Here is a 19,593-nt window from a genome sequence, read left to right as displayed (position 1 = left end):
ACCAAGTGTCACAACTGCCAAAACAAAGACAAGGCTCATGGAGCCTTCACGTCCTATGGAAAATATGGTAAATACCAATAGCCGAGGTGAAAATTGCACATGAATACCGCCTAATGTGATAGTTTCCACTGGGGAGCTAGTAGAATATTTTGATACATGAGTTGCCGAAATGAGAAAAAACGCGTTTAAACGTTTTCTGCTGCAGTCAGTGGTTCGTTTTTCTAGCCTATACAATGTTGTGGCATAGACGATTTCAATATGTTAACACTTAGTGTCATTTTTTTTAAAATATTGTTATTGTTTGGTTTACCTACCCAGAGCAGATGCTAGCTAGCAGGTCAGGATCTGTGGGTCAGCCATGTTTAATTTGTCTATGACAACAAAAACACTTGAACACAACACAGTGGTAATTTCCACTTCACAAATAGAAAGGACCATCTTTTCCATTACACGTGAGGCAGCATGTTTGTGCTTTGTTGTCTCACAGGTCTCTGCTGATAGTGGTGGTGCCTGCTGCCGTGGTCCTGCATGACGCTTCCTGCTACTGTTCTAATCTATAACCTTAGCTGTGCTTGTTTCTACTATTCTGCTGTATTAACTGCCATAACACCACATGAGTCATATTCACATTACTATAGATATTATTATAGTTACTGTTACTCTTTGGCTGCTTGCATCTCTGGAAGTGTGTCTGTCTCTGTCTTTGTGTCTGTCTTTGTCTCTCTCTATCTGTCTGTCTTTTCTCTCTCTCTCTCTTTCTCTCTTCTTTTCTTCCTCCCTAACAGTTGCAGACAGATGTCCGTCCTCCACAGAGCTGGGTCTGTCTGACGTTCCTGCCTGTTATAGGGAAGGTTTTCGTTGCCACTGTACTCTACGGGGTATTTGTTGGGTCTCTGTAAATCATAAATAAGTCATAGAGTGTGGTCTTTACCTACTCTGTAAAGTGTCCTGAGATAACTTTTGTTATGATTTGGCACTATAAATAAAACTGAATTCAATTGAATTGAATAGAGGTTGTACTAGTGAAGCCAAGGTTGATATCTCTTGGGCTTCACCAGTACAACTGTTGGTTAACGAAGAGAGGGATGTGGCCAGAAAAAAAGGGGAACCACTGGTCTAGAGAATGATTAGCAAACAATAAAGCTGCTCTGTCATAACTTGTGGACATTAAGGTTCAGAAGCGCCTGCATGAGTTTGTAGGCATTAGCCAGCAGCACTCTCCCTGTCCCTTCTCTATTGTGAGGTAGCTCCGTTTGAAGGCGGCTGTTAACTCAGCTGTGTAGGATTTGGAGTTCCCCTTGAACGTGTCGAAGGCATCAGTGAAGAGCTTATCAACTTTGATCCAGCAGGCTCCTCTCTGTGATCAGCAGATTAAGGACAGTAGAGGTAATACAAACAGGAAATGGAAAAGAATAAAACACAGTGAAGTAAACAGAACAAAGGATGAGCTGTTTAAAGATGAGTGAGTGTCACTTCACTAAATTATATATCAAAACACATTAGGCTCGGAGTGACGGCCAAATGCACAAGTTTTATTATATGAATTATTTATTAAGAATACATTTCAAGGTGACAGTCCTTGGTGGTATTTGACTTTGGAAGGAGCTGTTGATGTCACATTCACTCCTGCATCCTCCTGCTCTTCATTCTGGGTAGGACTGGACCTAAAAAGTCAGACATGGAAAGCTCCAACAGCGTGTTTCAGGAGAGGTTTTCTCTACTGTAATCTTCCAGGTGTGTGACGTTTCTGCCACAACTCAGAACTACACACACCAACAGATATCCATCCTCAGAGAGTCATTGTTCTTCAGGTTACTGATAAAATAAAAATTAAAAAAACTGCACCACTGAGAGCAGCAAACTTGTGTTCTCATTTGTCATCACTATGACGTCAGAGAGAGTCAGTTCCAGCTAGGCTGCCTCCCACCTGCAGCGTCATCTCTGGTTCATGAGGGCCTGGTACTCCCTCTGGTGGGCGAACAGTCGCAGGAACACTTTGTACTTTCTCTCATAGAAGCTGAGAGAGTGAAAAAAAAAAGTATGGCATGTCAAATGTGATGCTTGGAACTGTGTGTTTCAGTTTTCATTGTGACAATGTGAAGTTCCCTCACAACCTGACGCTGAATGTGCTAGTTCAATCTCATACTTTTTGGGTACTTGTAACCTAATCAATCTGTATCTATGTGGGTCACCTTGCACATTTAAAAACATATATATAGCATGTATAAGATGTTAAATGAATACAGATGTGATGTTGCAAAGCAGGTGGTGAAAAAGCCAACGTCTTGCTGATACGTCAGATATATTCCATATATTTATTAGCCATATAACCATGATTTCACCAAACATTCAAAGTCATTTTTTTCTCACCCCTTGAGCTCATAGTCAGGCTGAACAACTTTCCCCACTTTGGCCATTCCCTCCATCGCCTCCTAAAACATAAATCGCAAAGACAAATATCACTCAATAAATCATGTTACGCACATTCAGTTTGAGGCCATGCCGTGACCCAGTTATAACATTAACGCAAGCCAACTGCGGTCATTTCGGTGTGGCGAGTGAGTTCCTGACTAATGCGGTGCAGGGGCCTCTCTGCTGTCTGAACCTACAAAATCCAGCCAGTTGACTGTGTGCCTCTCAGAGGATCAGACACAACAACTGCCTGCAGTAGTTATGGCTGAAAATGGGTTGACAGGTGCAGCCTAGTCCAAACAATAATGTCTTATTTTTAGTATATCTGGCTTAAAGGCTTGTCATTCTCTTGTGCTCTGAGCCCTGGTACTGAGACACAGAAAGGGCTGAGAGCTTGACCTAGCAAAAGATTTAATCATCACTTTATATCTTAAACACACATCTTCTCCGTGGCCATGCGCTTTATACCATATACACCCAGCAGATGGAGGTGTTGAGCCAGTGATGGTGGGATCTGTGCTGTGTGCCTGTGGCTGGACGTTTAACGTTTTTGAGGTCAATTTTATTAGACTGCAAGTAAGAAGATTGGATTGCAAACTGCTGAATATATTGCAAAATAAAGCATTTTTAAAGGGACACGCCACTGATTTCACCCATGAAGTTCAGGTCACACTTCATGAGAAGTACTACAGTCTGCTGGGGCTCTGGGAGAAAACATTTTCAGTAAACCTGCTTTACAAACTGCATTTAGAAGGCATTGGCAGTCCAAGAAAAGATGCTATCCAGTTGGGAAATGTAGGCTACAGTGTTTTTGAACATATAGATGTATTTAGTGCCTTTGGGAACAACACTGTTCAGCGCCGCACACACAAAGCAGCAAGTACAAAACAACATACAGTACCTCAACTCTTGTGAAATATTCAGCACAGGGATACTGGTTTATACTCTTTTTTTTAATTATTCCCCAATGTGACTATTTATGATATCTCTGTGTATTTCCATTGGAGCATATGTGCACCAGATGTGCAAATGTGTTGTGATTCAACAGTAAACAAAGGGTTTTTTTAATAACATTTTTTTGAGCATCTGTAATGTTTTTTTAAACAATTGTTCAAATATATCTTGTAACGCAGAAAAGCTGCAACTATTAGTCGACTAATCAACTAGTTAGAAAAATAATATCCAAATATATTGATAGTTGAGTAATCGTTAAAGTTATTTTTCATGCAGAAAATGCTGTTTTCAGCTTCTCAAATATGACAATTTTGCTCTTCTCTCTTTTAGATCATATTAAACTCTGGGTTTTGGACCTACAAAAATCTTTGTTTAAAGACCACTTTGGACCCTGATGGACATGTTTCATTATTTTCTGAATCGAGCAGGTGAATCGATAATGAAAAGAGTTACTTTCAGCCCTATAATGTAGTAAAAAAAACAAAAACAAATGTACTTCACTTTCTCACCAGCAGTAGTTGCATTTGGAAACTCATTTAGAACGTTTGTTTAAAATCACACACGCAGACTCCTTATTATCAGCAAATTTAACCCCAAAGAAAGTCTCTCCTCAAGCCCCTGTCACTTTTATGACCGTAGTTTTTACACTGCATGTGTCTGTGTGTCGCTCCACCTGTATGGTGCTGTAGTCCTGTGATGCACACGCACCCAGGACTGCTGCTCCTATTAACACAGCCTCCATCTGGTCGGGCAGCACCACAGGCAATCCTGAAAAGGACAATGTTGGAAAAGTGGATTTGGCCAAAGCGTCTATGAGAGATACTGTCATTCACAGTATAAATGCAGTCATCGTCCCTTGTACTTTACCTGTAGCATTAGCATGTATCTGGACAAAAAGAGCATTTTTGCTCAGGCCGCCACACAGGAAGAGCGTTCTGATGTCATGTCCTGCTTCTTTCATGGCCTCCAGGATATGAAGCGTACCAAGCTGAAACAGATATAAAAGGGGAGTCAGGTTACAAGTTAACAAATCCAACCTTTCTTTTGCACTTTAAAAGGTACAAACACAGTTAAAACACAGCAGACTCACAGCAAGGGCTTGTATAGTGGCCAAATAGAGCAGGGCCAAGTCATCCAGGGTTTGGGAGAGTGTCAGTCCGACCACCTGAAAAACAGTAATGCACAAATGTCTGCAGCTGAATAAAAGAATTCACCAGAGGGACACATTTGGCAGCAAAAGGTTTGGTGAAAGCCAAGCCGTCATTGAGGGTTTTGTATCTCAAATCAGTGATTCATTTCTCAGTTCTCTGCTTCCTGGAGATACGGCTTTCAATTAAATTGACTTACTGAACACAGAAATCATTTAAGTGTCTCAACTGTTCATTTTGAGTACAAAATCATCATATTTCTGATATTTTGCCGAGTTTAACTGCTGTTAGCTAGCGGTTTCAGCTAGTGTAGCTGCTAACCAATTGCATTGTGAATTTAATTTGTTTAACAGAATAAAAAAACATTTTAGGGAGTTTATTTCCAATATTTAGATGAGAACCATTCTCGTGTTTGTGCTTTACATTTAGAGCTTGAGCCAGGAGGTGCTTAACCCAGCTTAGCTTAGCTTAGCAAGTGGAGGAAGGAGAAAACAGCTAGCATGGCTCTGTCCGAAACGCCCTGAAATGTCACTAATTCACAACTTATGTCTTTAATAATCCTTAAACACACACACACACACACACACACACACACACACACACACACACACACACACACACACACACACACACACACACACACACACACACACACACACACACACACACACACACACACACACACACACACACACACACACACACACACACACACACACACACACACACACACACACACACACACACACACACACACACACACACACACACACACACACACACACACACACACACACACACACACACACACACACACACACACACAAATTTAAATTCAATAAAGTAAAGTACATTTTTTTAGCTTAAGGGGAGAGCTGTAAAGCTAAGCTAACTGTTTCCCCAGTCTTTATGCTAAACTAGGCTAATCGTCTCTTGACACCATCTCCAAAGGCTACTGAACGCACAGATTACCATACATTTACCAAAATACTGACTAAAATAAATTCATAATAAAATCAACAAGCAACTTCTTTGGAGAGCATGACTAACTTTACATCATTTATATAATTTAATAATTATTATTCTTTCTAAAGCAAAATGATATAACTAAACTGCCAGCATACTTAAGTCATAATAAGTCACACGCAGCCTTGACTCGTGCCGCCTCACCATGCCCTTAAAGGTGGGGTCAGCCAGGGGCGACCTGTTCCCGTGGAAGTCCGGCCACACGTGAAGACTGGAGCCCAGCAGGTCCACAGCAGAACCGGAGTTAGCCACTGAGCTCAGGTGGCTGTTCAGGTAGCTGTAGATGTTCTCGCCAGCAAATGGAGATCTGGGAAAAATAACAACCAGTCTAATGAAATAACACTGAAGATGCTTTTATGGGAACTAATAATTTGTTGAGCATTTTTCACCGAAGACATTTTGAACACAGACAGGACAGGACGTCTTGATTTAATTCTAAAATGTTAAGAAAATCAAATAATTAAATAATAAACAACTTCCACAGAATATTCAAGATGCACAAAACCTTACTGAGCTTTTAATCTTCCCAAAGCTTACTAAACATTATCAAACGCCAGCCAAACAGCGATGATAGCTGTGCTAGAGCGTTGCATCTCAAATCAATGATTAATTTGCACAGATTAACAGTTCTTTGCTTCCTGGAGATACGGCTTTAGAACAAATCGAAAGTAAATGTAAAAGTAAATGCATCAGCTGACCTCTGACGCGCCTGTTCCTGGAGCTGGATGTAGGCGGCGTGGCCCTTCACCATGTGGTCGATCTGAAGGGAACAACAGAAAGAATTACAGATGACACAGCTGATGAAATAAGAGCTACAACTGCTGTGTTCTTTTCACAATTGGTTAGTTTATCAATTATATTTGATTATTGGTTAAACATTGAATCTATAAAATGTCAATTTACAAACATCAATACAAAGTTGCTTGAGCTTAAAGTGGTGTTATAAACAAACCGACTGCTTTTATTATAATTATTACTAATGTTGCCATTTATGTAGCCAAATGAGTGAATAAAAGCCACAGTGTTGCATTTACACATGGATTGTATACATTTAGTCCCGACTTGCAATCAGTTGCTGCACAGAAAAGCACGGAGGAGGAGTGAAATCGTGTATAGAGCTTGACGGAGGACTAACCAGCCTTCCTGTTGCACTCTGTCCTCCCTCATTAAGCCACAAACCAGGCACCATAGCCGACAGGCAGGGCCCCCACACTCCTGGCACAAACAGAGGCTGCTCGCTGATCTGATGCACATGAATGAAAAATGACATGTTTAAGTAACAGTCTACAAGAGAAAAGCAGGGCTGCAGTAAAACACTAACAGAAACACTGTGATGGAAACCACCACAGTTTCACTTTGAGATTTTAAAGCAACAGAATATGAACCAACAATTGGCTGAACTTCGCACAGGTTCTTCTACTAGTAGGGCTTTAATGAACAGTAAGAAGCTTCATAACATTGATATTCATATTTCTAAGTCAACATTACCACACTAATATGATTTAGTATTACACCATTTGTAGAATCTGAGTCCAGTGGTGGTTAGGGATGACAAAATTAACCGCAAGAGTTGTAGAAGCTACAGTATCTATGGTGTCCTGGTGTTCCTGCATGGTTTTCCTGTGAAAATGAATCTTGTGAGTCACGTTGTCGTGTGTGTGGTGAATTCTCTATTTGTGTTGTGTGAAACAATCGTAGTGCCCCTCACCTGAAGCGTTGAGAAGAAGAGCTGTAAAAATGTCAGAGAGAAGTGACGTTCCATCTTTTTATCTGCCTAAAAAAAGCTCCTTAAAACAGCAGCGTGGAGCATTTTGGATCTCTACAGAATAAGTAGGGGGTTGTTGTAGAAAACGGATATCTCATTTGCAAAGCGTGCCGTCGAAAAGGGACAGAGATAATAATTCACCCCTTTACGCTCAAATCAAGGTTTAAATAAAACAAAACACAACGACAAATGTTACAATACTAAGCTGGACCAAAAGAGTTTAACTCGGCTGGAGTAGTTCACTGCGTGTTACAGTTTGTTACCGGGATCTTGCAGGAATATGTAGTAGTTACCTGGATGTAGCTCCGGTTTAATCAGTACGAGCTGAACCCTGTTTTCAAGTAGGCTGACATGTTTTATGTGCAGGACTGAAAGAATGCTTGTCTTTTTCCTTATATAGTGTCCAATAATAAATTCCCTGATTTATAATGGTGAAAATGTGTTATTTCCTCTGACGATAATCAGAATATAGGATCCCTAGTGGTTGCTGCGCTGGATTGTTTCCAACTTGTGGGATCCAAGCATTTCCAACACCTCCAGAGCATTAAAGGGCGTGATATATGCCACCTACATGTATTTTTGTTGATGAAACTGACGCGTTATATGCATTAAACTTATTATGAATTAAAGAAAAACAATAAATATAATGCATTTAAAATGACTTAAGAGAAGGAAACATTCAGGGTGGCCCTGTCATCAGCATGAATGGAGCAGGTGATTTATCAGACTGCTTTTAATAGATTGCATACCTGCGTCTTAGCATTAGCTTCACGTCACCTCCAAGTTCAGAGCTTCTTTTTTTTTTTTTTAAAGGCAAACAGCAGGCTCTGTATTCTCCTTCCCCCCCTTTCTTCCTTGAGAAGAATGAATCCTTGATTTAATACTCATCATGAAATAAATGAATACCTTTTTGAAATGTAATGGAGTTGTGCTCCCCTGACGCATGGACTGTTATTGTTGTGTTCGTATTGTTTTATGTCTAAGTCTTGTGTTATGCTATGTTATGTTAAACCATGAAATGTAAATAATAAAGAAAAAAAAAAGGGCAAACAGCAGGTGAACTGGAGCTGTGATCTGCTCACCGCCATGTGGCAGGTTGATGTCCCGCAGATCATCGCCATGCGCGCGGTGATTGGCTGGTCCTCACAGGGCAAATGAAAGCCTTTCACATCCGCACCAATCACACCTGGAAATAGAAAAAATTGTAATCATATTTTATCAGCATCTGGATTTTTATTTTTGCAAGTCTCACAAAACTCGGGTCGGTCAAGGATAATTTAATCGCAATGATTTGCAGATGCAAATCCTTTTGAAGTGCTCCTTTAACTTTCACGTGGAATTCGGCGGTGACACTAACTGCTGGAATAATGTTTGTCAAGCTGGTTTGAGTTTAAGGTGGAAGGTTCATCTGCACGCGGGGGGAGTGGGGGGGCAGTACATCACTATGACATGTGTGACAACTAAAAGTGCAGAATGTTGTAGCCTCTGACTGATACAACAATGTGTGATAGGCAGAGGTCACGGCCGGAGGTCACAGGGCAGAGTTCATGAGCAGTTTATCTCCCAGAACAAAACCAGATGGTCAGGATTTCTGAACCAGAGGGATTGTCTACTGCTGCCCTGGAGCTTACCATGTGCTCACAGATACAGTGCATCACAGTCCTGCTTCTTTATTACACGCCATGCCTACTGTATCACTTCTACTGTCAGGTATCTAACAAGACAAAAATGCCAAATAAACAAAAAGGCTCAGAGTGCCATGGACATTTTTGTCACAACATTCATGTTCCCCAGACCCCTGGCCTTTCATCTAGCACCGCCATCAGGCCGAAAGTCACATTTGTACACAAGAGATCATGTGTATTTTGGGCCTGTGTGTGTGTAAATAATAACACAGAGAAAAAATTGAATTTCCCTTGCGGAATAAATAAAAGGCGTTCTTCTTCTTCTTTAAAAATGTACTGTCATTTACCCCAAAGCATGAGTCCAGTTGCTTTAGGGACACTTCATTGGCTTTCCTCAGGTGTCAGACTCGGGTCAAAATGTTCAGTATTTATATTTGTGCAGGAAGCATCGAAACGTAACCAATCATGAAGTTTGTAGAAGTAGATTTATGCTCCCTCGTGGATGAGCATCTTCATATTTGAGCTCCATCTTACACCCGCCCTGGACCAAAATGCTTTAGACATAAACATTAAATCTTCTGCCTCCCTTCTCCCTTTGGCGTATTTTGGAGTTTTCAAAGTATGAGATAAGTGAACATAAATTTGCCCTGTACATCTTACTTTTTGTTTTATGGTTAGAAGAGTTTAATTTAAAAACAAGGAAACTCTTAAAGCTATGTGGAACCTGCAAAGTTAACTAATGCACCTTAGAAAAATAGATACATTTGGAGAGAAGACTGGTTCGGTAAACGTGTTTAAGATGTAATACCGAGGCCTCCAGCATGAGCATCAATGAGCGAAGCACCAACTGCAGTTCCTGGCTCCAAACCCAAACCTGCCGCTGCCTCCTGGGTGAGGCCGTCTCCCAGCGGGCTCCCTGGAGAACACGTCACGCTGCCTGGAAGACAGAAAACAGCGCCCTTGTGAAGACGATGTGGTTGAAAAGATCATAGCATGAAGGCTCTGACATTTTTGAGCAATTCAAAATAAATCTGGCAATATACAATTAATCAAAGTGCAAGCTTGTTTGTTAATGTCTTTTAACCAATTTTGTTAAAGTTGTTTTCCAGGAGATCCTCCAGTCCAATGCTAGTCCAAAAGCCAGGATCCCATCCTTCTGGGGGGCAGTAAGTCCATTTACACACCAGAGTACATAAAGACCTGTGAAATATAACCGAAGAGTACTGTAAAGTGTCTCATAAGTAAATATTAATCATCAGATCAATTTAGCTGCGTCCTGCTGCACTGTAACTTTTGCAGAACACGACGTCTCGCTGCTGTGGCCAATCATGTGACTGCGATCAGAGTTGTCACCGTTTGTTTTGAGGGCGGTGTGGCGGTAAAAAAAAAACCCTGAAACACAAGCACTGAACTTCCTGGGAGTTTGTGTCAAGCTCCAGCACAAAGCTCAGTCCCTCCGTCTCTTTTCTTTCTTTCTTTCTTTCTTTCTTTCCTTCTTCCTCCGTGAAATGAAGCTGCCATCAAGTGTGGTCGGAAATGTTGAGATCATAACAGAGATCTGACGGAAAACAGTCATTTTGAAATATAGGGTCTACTACTTCTACTCTTAGCGCCGGCGCTCCCTGATGCTGTGTGAATGTGGCCTCTTATTTTTTTCATTTGATACAAGGACACTGTTTCAGCAGCTTAGCTTCACCTCATTATTATACTGTAGTCACGGACAACAATGTATAAGTCGACGTCAAATCGAGAACCTTTTTAAACCCGCTCTGACATTCATGTATGAAACAATTATTACACGTGTAAAGAATTAACAGATGGCGGTTTTAACGCTCAGATCGCCACAATTTAATGACGAAGATCCAACAAAGCTCACCGTTTCAAAGAGCCTGTTGCTTTCCAAGACAGGAAGTCTGGAAGGTCAAAAAAGTGAGCGGCTTTGTTCCAGCAGCTTTCTCTTAGATTCTGGACAAAAAGACAAGAGAAACATCAGCTAATGAACCCCCTGGTCAGTGAGTAAGAACAGCACATGCATGTAGATACAGACCTATCAGATGCCTCCCAAGAAAAAGGTGGATATGGTTGAAAACAATACCACACACATGCTGACCAGCCACTACAATAAAACCGAGGGATCGGTGCTGCTGCGGTGACCTTGCTCACCTCTCACCTCTTTGAGCCACAGCAGCTTAGGGGGTTGCATTTCTGGTGACATGACCCCTCCCACCCTGCTCAGGACCCTGTGGCCGGTGTCCGTTATACGAGCAGCCTGCTCTTCGGCGCGATGGTCCATCCACATCACTACGTTCCTTTGTTTGTCACCTGGGAAAGCCAGGAGAGGAAGGGGATCCGGTTTTTAGTGAGAGAAAAATGTCAATAAAATATACCAAACAGCTAATACTGCCCAGGCACATTTCCAAGTTTAAGTCTGTCTATTAGGGGATGATAAACAAAATATATGTGTTATGTATGCAGCATATAATGAGTCATTTAACCTGAGTATTTGGATCCTGACCCTTGTCCATCTGGCTTAATTGGACAAAACTAAACACAGACACAAATCCCAAATCAACTCCAGGGTTTCTATTCTATAGCTGACCCTGACCTCTAACCTCACCGTGGAGGAGGGTATTTTACCTTCAGGGATCAATAAAGTATCCAATTACAATCACACTAAATCAACTTGTCAGAGCGAAACTGAACAGCGGAAAGGTTTTGTTCCAAAATGCACCAAAGAATCCCTTCTAGTAAAATTTAACAGTCAGATATTAAAAAATAATAAAACATTAATAAGAAGAAGAATTCCTTTAATAGTCCCGCAATGGGGAAATTTGATTTTTTCACTCTATTATTATTCATGTTACACACACACAGGCCCGAAATACACACACATGCACAAACAGGACCTATGTACATGCAACTAATGGAGTGTTAGAGCGAGGGGGCTGCCAGTGACCAGCACCCCGAGCAGTTGGGCGTTCGGTGCCTTGCTCGGCAGCGCCCAGGAGATGAACTGGCACCACTCAAGCCACCAGTCCAGGCTCCATTCATGGTCCACACAGGGACTCGCACCTTTAATAACCCATAATGTGTACACACTCATTGGCCACTTCATGAGGTACACCTGTACAATGTAGTAAAACAGCTCTGCTATGAACTCTGGTTTCACATACTCATACTTTTTCTGTTCATGTTGACACTCTCAGAAAGGTAATAATTCTACTTTGTTTATCTTTGAGGTCATTGCGGCTGGTGGTGTTGTTTCGCACTTCTTAATATAATGCAGTCCAGTTCAACACCATTGAAAACTACAACCTCAAAAGAGTGGGAAAGTCCCGCCTTTGTATTTCCGATACATGGGACCTCAGTAAAGATTTCTGATGCATGTATTCCAAAAAATAATTTTACGGTCTTGTTTGAAATGTGCCATGAATTTGTCACATGTTGTTTGTGGTTTGTAAAGATAATTTCTCATGCAAAACAAAACAATTTATTGTGAAGAAGTTTGATAATGGTAGGTTTTTGCATGAGTCCGCTTTGTGAACTACAACTCCTCACTGCTCTCGACGCGAATGGTATACGTCACCACCCGTGCTTGGTGCTCTGGTACGGACATGGCGACATCTCTGCCCCACTTTACTGCTTTTTTCCAAGGAAAGGATAGTAGCATGGAAACGGGTGAAAACCATTACCTGTCGGGGCATGTGGAGAGTTTTACTTACGCAGTGAGAAAGGGTGATGACGTGATCTCACATGCGCGACATGACATGTAGCCTTCCTCATTGTGTTTTCTCAACAGCCTTAAACTGAACAATTGCACAATAAACACTCAAACTCTTGACATGAAAAATTATCCTTTAACTCCAACATTTCTAAATTACGACCGGGACCAGCAAATAATTAAATAATCTACATTGAGACTCATTCAATTTTTATTATCTCAGAGGTCCCATGGGGGTCCAGTGGAAGGGGCGGGACTTCGCCACTCCATAAAAAACATGTAGTTAAATGAGGGAATGTCTCTCGGACAGTGTCAATCAAAACTGAACATTATATCTTTGTAAAGAGCTGTTGTGCTGGATCACATTAGATTGTACCTAATGAATTCAATTCAATTCAATTTAATTCATTCATTCATTCATCTTCAACCGCTTGTCCCTGTCGGGGTCACGGGGGGGCTGGAGCCGATCCCAGCTGACATCGGGCGTGAGGCGGGGTCCACCCTGGACAGGATGCCAGTCTTTCACAGGGCACATAGAGACGAACAGAGACAGACAACCATTCACACCTACGGGTGATTAAGAGTCATCAATGAACCTAACACGTGCATGTCTTTGGACTGGACTGTGGGAGGAAACCAGAGAACCTGTAGAAAACCCACGCTGACAACATGCAAAATCCACACAGAAAGGCTCCAGCCGGGATGCGAACCTGGAACCTTCTCGCTGTGAGGCGACAGTGCTAACCACTACACACTTTACAGAGTAGGTAAAGACCACGCTCTGGCAGGCAGGAACGTCAGACAGACCCAGCTCTGACATCTGTCTTGACCAATGAAGTGGTTGGTGAGTGCATAAATGGTGCTTTCCTTATTCCTTAAGGTACAAAAGGTCAAGGCTACAAGGGGAAAGAAACGTCACTTACCATCCTGAGTGACTGGCACCGGCTGGAAGCTTTGGTCCAAAACCACAAGTGAGCAGGTGGCATCGAAGCCGATCCCTCGTACCTGCCTCCTGTCCACACTTTGGGCAACTCTCTGCAGTAGATATAAAATACAATCTGAGACATCAGGTCAATGCTTTTCCTGCACACATTAGTCAAATCTGTGCAGTGATCATAATACATTAGCAGGCACTACTACAGGTGTGTTATTTTGCCATGTCTTTAGCCCAAAGTAATGAACTTCTACAAGAAAAAAAGAGCAAATGGAAAAGACAGATGTGTGACAGTTAAAGTGACGGATTAGCTGCAACCATGAATTCAAAGAATGTTTTGTTGTGTGTGCATTTAAGAAAATGTTCAACAACATATTTTAAAGAAACTAATGAGACCAACATAGAGAAGTGACTGACAATGACACTCCCCGGTGTTATATCTTGATTATATTTATGTATTATTTATTCTGAAAATACTGAAGAATGACTGACAATTTTAAACGTTATATATTTTGCTATCTGCTTCTGATTTATGATTGTGTTTTTTTATTATAATTTGTTTTTTGGTGTGTTTCAGTCAGAGAATATCATGTGTGATATATTTAGTTTATTGTTTATTGTTAAAAGGATTCCCATTAACTGTCACCAAAGTTGGACGAGCTAGTTTTCCTGGGGTCCACAACAACAACAACAACAACAACAACAACAAAGCATCACTTAACAACGATAATCTAAAAGGAGTAAAACATTACAGACATCATTATAAAAATAAGTGACTGAAGCGTCATATTCATTATCATATTCATGCGGTAGATTCTCACAAATTTAAATAGTGCATTCTCAGATGGTACTTGAAAGATACTTTGCTGTTCAGTATACGTTTATTCAGTGGCAAATTGTTCCAAAGATTGATTGCACAAAAAATAACTTTTCTCTTTAAAGCATTTGATTTGGCCGTGGTAACATCACGTGGCCGTTATCAGCTGACCTAGTCAAATGAGAATGAACCTGATCACACCTAAAATCTGGTTGTATAAGAAAACGGGTTGAGAAGAAAAGGCTGTGTTTCTGAAAAATGTAGTCTGTTCTCTACCGTTAACTGTTCTCGACCGTGAACACGGATAGTGTTCTCATGGGACAATGTAATACTAAAAGCAGAGATGCACCGATCCAGTTTTTTCTGATCCAATGCGATACCAATACCTGGGCTGAGTGTATCGACCGATACCCGATACCAATCCGATACTGCTGTTGAGTGAATGAAACGTATACCTTTCCATGTGAGTGAAGGCATCAAGCTTTACATAAACAAAGTAACACAGATATAAATGTACTTAATATAATTTATTAACAAATAAAGTGCACATTAGCAGCTAAAATAAATAAATAACACTTCCATGTAAAGTGCACTCCAAACAGATATTTCAAAATATAATATAGCGGCAGCCGGTAAAACAGTGGTTAGAGCAGTCGCCCCATGTAAAGAGTAAAGAGGCTGAAGGTCCTTGAGGCTGCGGCCGCGGGTTCGACCACGACCTGCGGCCCTTTGCTGCATGTCTCCCTCTCTCTCTGTCACCCCATTTCCTGTCTGTCCTATGTAATAAAAGGCTTGAAAACTGCCAGAAAAATAATCTTTAAAAAAAAACAAGTAATATAAAACCCTAACCAGTGTCGCAAACATAAAATTGAAGTGACTAGATCGCTGTAACCGTCTTGCTGTGTATGATATTAATAAAAAAGAAATGACAGGATCGGCCTCATTCATCCGATATTCGATCAAGCTAATTAGTCAATATCGGAGCCTATGGATGGGTGCATCTCTAACTAAAAGTTTTTACGTTGTTTTACAAAGGTTTTATTTTTGATATAATGAATTAATATTACTTAAACACTTTCATAACTGCGTGGTCAGTTTGTTTTTTGTGCATAAATGACCAGGAAAACACACAAAACAGTTGAAACAAACACAGTAGAAAGATGTAAAGCGAGGTCTGGTCTGCACTGGGGTATTTGAGTTGTTTCGATTGCATGTGGGGGGTGGTTGATAAAAAGTGGTGACACTTTGCTGAACTCTGGGGCCCCCCCTACCTTCACCACTGTGCAGCATTTCTCCCAGATCTCAGTGGAGGACTGGACATAGTAGTCAGACTGGGGCTCCCAGATGCTGATGGGCTCCTCTGCAGTGCTCTTGAGCAGGCCAGCCCTGGTCACCAGTGCCGCCCTGACACTGGCGGTGCCCACGTCCACTCCGACATAATAAACCTCTGCCATGATGAGGAGGCGAACTGCAGGGAGAGAAGCAGGGGGAGCGGAGGACCCAGGGGTTGATCATTAGCCCGGTTTCACTGCCAGTGTCAACATTTGCTCGACTGCTTCGAAACGCATGGGAGTAAACAGATATCAAAGCCAAGTGTAGAGTACATTTGCTTTGAATTAATGATTTATTTTGGATGTTTGGGCGCACCAAACGCTGAAATTGTCCCCAACACTGCGGAACAACAGAGCTTTTCTTCCAATGATTTGCACCGAATAACCTTTCAAATACACTCGACACACGTTATGAAACACAGCGGGCATATGAACACCACAAAGAACAACATCTGCGAACTTACCTGCAGCTCACAGTCTCATTTCAGGCGAGAAAACATCACTTTGGAGTTTCTCCAGAGCGTACTTTGAGCCGGGAGACGGTGGCCGCGACGGAACGCGATGACGGCCAAAAAGGACAGAGTCGATTTTCTTCTTCTACTGAGCCGTGTCAAATGTGAAGCAAGTTTTTAGTTCTGAGCCACGGAAACAATCCCTGCAACACACAAAACGGACCAAATCTCCTTGACATCGTGCATTAGTGACGACTGTGGGAGATGTGAATACCATAAAATAGTTTTATATGACACGAAAAACATACAGCATTTTGTAAAAGTGTCAAATCTGTTAAAGGAAATATTCAAATAATACTGGGGCAAAAATTTGGTTTATCAAACAAGCAAATTTAGCTACTATCCTGTACTCATAGACTGCCGATATTATCCGCCGATATTTGCGTTTCTGTAGGTGTATCGTATCGGCCGATGCGGGCTGCTGCGTTCGCTGATAGTTTTTTCCGGCGTTAATTACAGACCGGCGTCCACAGGCAGCGTCGTGTTCCTGGAGACGCCATTTTAAGTTTTATGAATGTTCCTTTTTTAAAATTGAGACTCGTAACATTTGTTTTCATCATTGTGTAATTTTTATGACGTAAATTGAGGGAGCAAAAGTATGGTATCGGCCCAAAATATCAGCTCAAGAAAATCAGCAGTCCGTATCCGTCATCGGCTAAGGCTGATGGAAAAAAATCGTTATCTGCATCGTCCATAAAAATCTATATCTGTCGATCCCTACTATCTTTTTATTTTCTATTATATATATAGTACAGTACATATATGTCTAATGATGCATATTCCTAAATAAAGCTGTGTTCAGTCATATTACCACAAACAGACACATAAAATGGGTCCGTTTTTATTGTTCCATATATTTTCCTCTCTGGAAACAAAGTAAACTAATTATTCTAGAATTATGCACCATGTGAGCACAATATAACTCAAAAAATTAAGATATTAAAATTTCAAGACAAGGCCTCAGGCAGGATTAAATAATGATACAAAGCTCTCGTTATTTTAGTTGATATTCACAAACAAAATGTGCACCTTTCCCACAAATGACTGTAAAACCAAACACACAGTGAACCTCCCTGTGGCTTTTCTGAACCCTTTGCCCTGTTGGTAATCCACATTTTCAAATTTTACTTTTGTTGTTCGGTTGTTTAGCTGGCAGCTCTTTTGCAGGATTTCAGAATCATAAGGACACTAGCTGTTATAATCTCATCTCATCTCATCTTCAACCGCTTATCCGGGGTCGGGTCGCGGGGGCTGCAGCTTTAGCAGGGGATCCCAAACTTCCCTTTCCCAGGCCACATTAACCAGCTCTAACTGGGGGATCCCATTATACACAGGAGAAGCACAGGTGTAACTAATAACAGTAAGGTATAAATAAATACAGCAAAACTAAAGGGGCATGCAGCCATTGTTGTTGTTATTAAGTATATTACACCGGCCTTTTTCCTGCTATGACACGCCAACTGTCTTCTGTCAAAAAGCTCTATCAAAAAACTCCACTACATGAGTAATTAACCACTCATGTGTAAAGAATAATACTAATAATGTAATTTACTGTGATAGTGTGCGGGTTGCAAAATTGGATTTGTTACAAAGGGGAACAGATATTAACCTGCCATCAAAAACACCGGCTCTGACTAAGAATTGTCCAACTTTCTAGTCTGCATCCCGCCTGGTCTCTTTCCACTATTGTGCTCTTTTCTTAGAGGAGATCATCAGCTGTTTAAAGGAAGTGGTGCTGGCTGCGATCGGTGTGTTTGGACCAGGAATTATATGCAGAGACCAGAGTACAGAGAAAAACCAAAGCAGCGGGGACAGGAAGAAACAGATGGTTCTCAACAAACACTCCATAGACAGTGTTTGAAATCTCGTCTTTCACTCTCACTGCTCTGTTTGTGTGTGTGTGTGTGTGTGTGTGTGTGTGTGTGTGTGTGTGTGTGTGTGTGTGTGTGTGTGTGTGTGTGTGTGTGTGTGTGTGTGTGTGTGTGTGTGTGTGTGTGTGTGTGTGTGTGTGTGTGTGTGTGTGTGTGTGTGTGTGCATGTGTGCGTGCGTGTGTGTGTGTGTGTGCGTGCGTGTGTCTCTGGTCCACGCCTGAAGGTAATCAAAACTTTGCTCTGTTGATACGTCAACACATGCATATATAGTCTTTCGCTGTGTTATGCTTTCATGAAAGAGGGAGGATGGGGGGGGGGGGGGGTGTTTCTATGGACCCTGGTCTGTCCCACCTCTGTACAACAAAAGCAGCCCTGTTGGGAGGCAGGACCAGCTCCTGATTAGAAAACTGTGTGCAGTGGAAACAGCTGGCCCAGGAAAGGGAGGAGGAAAGCGCTGTTATCTAAAAGCGACCCAGTCAGGACAGCAGAGGGGAAAAGCTGACAGAGAAACAGGAAGCACAGCGGTAGTTTGATAGGAAAATAGTCCTCAGTGGGGCTCAACACAGGTGTTCAGAGACAGAGAGAGAGAGACACACACGCAGAGAGGGTAAAGTGGCTGAGAAAGACCTTGTTACTGTAGAAGCTGCTGAAGAAATAAAAAAAAGGCGCTGTGGCATCAGACACAAATGTTTCTGTAGCATTCCTGTGCTGGATTTCTACTTCAGAGTGTCAAATACTTCCACATGGGTGTTGTTGTGAGGACAACATGTCATCTCAAGAGTGTTGACTTCAGGCGGTCCTGGTTCTCTCAGGCTGTCTGGGACTGTTAACTTATTTATAGTTGGCTTGAGGGGAACATGTTGAATAATACAATGGGGGAGGCCAGACAGACTTGACTGCAGCTGCACAGAGCCTTCACTCATTAATGCAGCTTCACATTTACCTATAGAGCCAACCACACATTAAAATTAATTTCCTTATCATTCAACTTAAATATGTGCACAAGCAAAGATCAAGTGGCTAAATTATAAGCATGAAAGTAAGAGATTATAATAATAATAATATTCAGCTTATCGTTTGGCCTTATAAATCAATATTATTTAATTCAACTCCTGACATAAGCAAGTGTAATACAACAAAAACAATTATGCACATGGATGGATTAGTGAACGGGCCACCAGGCAAACATCCAGGGGCCCAATGTGTCAGGAGGCCTTCACCCACCTTCAAAATGTCACTCAAAAAGACACTACTAACCACAAAGAGATGCCAAATGACCACAAAGAAACCTAAAACAGCTGCAAAGACACACAAAGAGACTCACAATGACTATGAAAAGCGGTGAAACACAGAATGACCACAGAAAGACACAATATGACTGCAAAGAAACACACAATGACAACAAAGACATAATATGACCAAAGAGACACAAAACAACCACAAATACACAAAACAACCTCAGAGATACAAAACAAC

At 41.5% G+C, this 19,593-nt stretch overlaps 1 protein-coding gene across 1 annotated transcript; it reads right to left on the bottom strand.

Moving 5' to 3' along the window:
* Positions 1 to 1,608: 1,608 nt before the first annotated feature.
* Positions 1,609 to 16,286, bottom strand: fggy (FGGY carbohydrate kinase domain containing). The gene is made up of 16 exons (XM_083927955.1): positions 16,198 to 16,286; positions 15,674 to 15,870; positions 13,575 to 13,686; positions 11,101 to 11,252; positions 10,807 to 10,895; positions 10,015 to 10,130; positions 9,739 to 9,867; positions 8,388 to 8,491; positions 6,676 to 6,783; positions 6,239 to 6,300; positions 5,685 to 5,847; positions 4,457 to 4,531; positions 4,234 to 4,354; positions 4,040 to 4,134; positions 2,371 to 2,432; positions 1,609 to 2,017 (listed from the first exon to the last, which is right to left on the bottom strand). The coding sequence occupies exons 2-16, from the start codon at positions 15,854 to 15,856 to the stop codon at positions 1,936 to 1,938; spliced, it is 1,653 nt and encodes a 550-aa protein (XP_083784081.1). The 5' UTR covers positions 15,857 to 15,870; positions 16,198 to 16,286; the 3' UTR covers positions 1,609 to 1,935.
* Between the last annotated feature and the right edge of the window lie 3,307 nt (positions 16,287 to 19,593).

Source organism: Echiichthys vipera (genome assembly GCF_963691815.1).
Source record: "Echiichthys vipera genome assembly, chromosome: 15".
Classification (NCBI taxonomy): domain Eukaryota; kingdom Metazoa; phylum Chordata; class Actinopteri; order Perciformes; family Trachinidae; genus Echiichthys; species Echiichthys vipera.
The sequence above is the reverse complement of the archived record's forward strand: the minus strand, read 5'-3'. Positions and strand labels throughout refer to the sequence as shown.

Excerpts from the sequence above, each read along its gene's own strand:
- fggy (XM_083927955.1), bottom strand. The coding sequence starts at position 15,856 with ATGGCAGAGGTTTATTATGTCGGAGTGGACGTGGGCACCGCCAGTGTC. Across the intron at positions 11,253-13,574 it reads GGTGCCAGTCACTCAGGATG|GTGACAAACAAAGGAACGTA; the intron begins GTAAGTGACGTT and ends TGGCTTTCCCAG. Across the intron at positions 4,532-5,684 it reads ACCCCACCTTTAAGGGCATG|GTGGTCGGACTGACACTCTC; the intron begins GTGAGGCGGCAC and ends ACTGTTTTTCAG.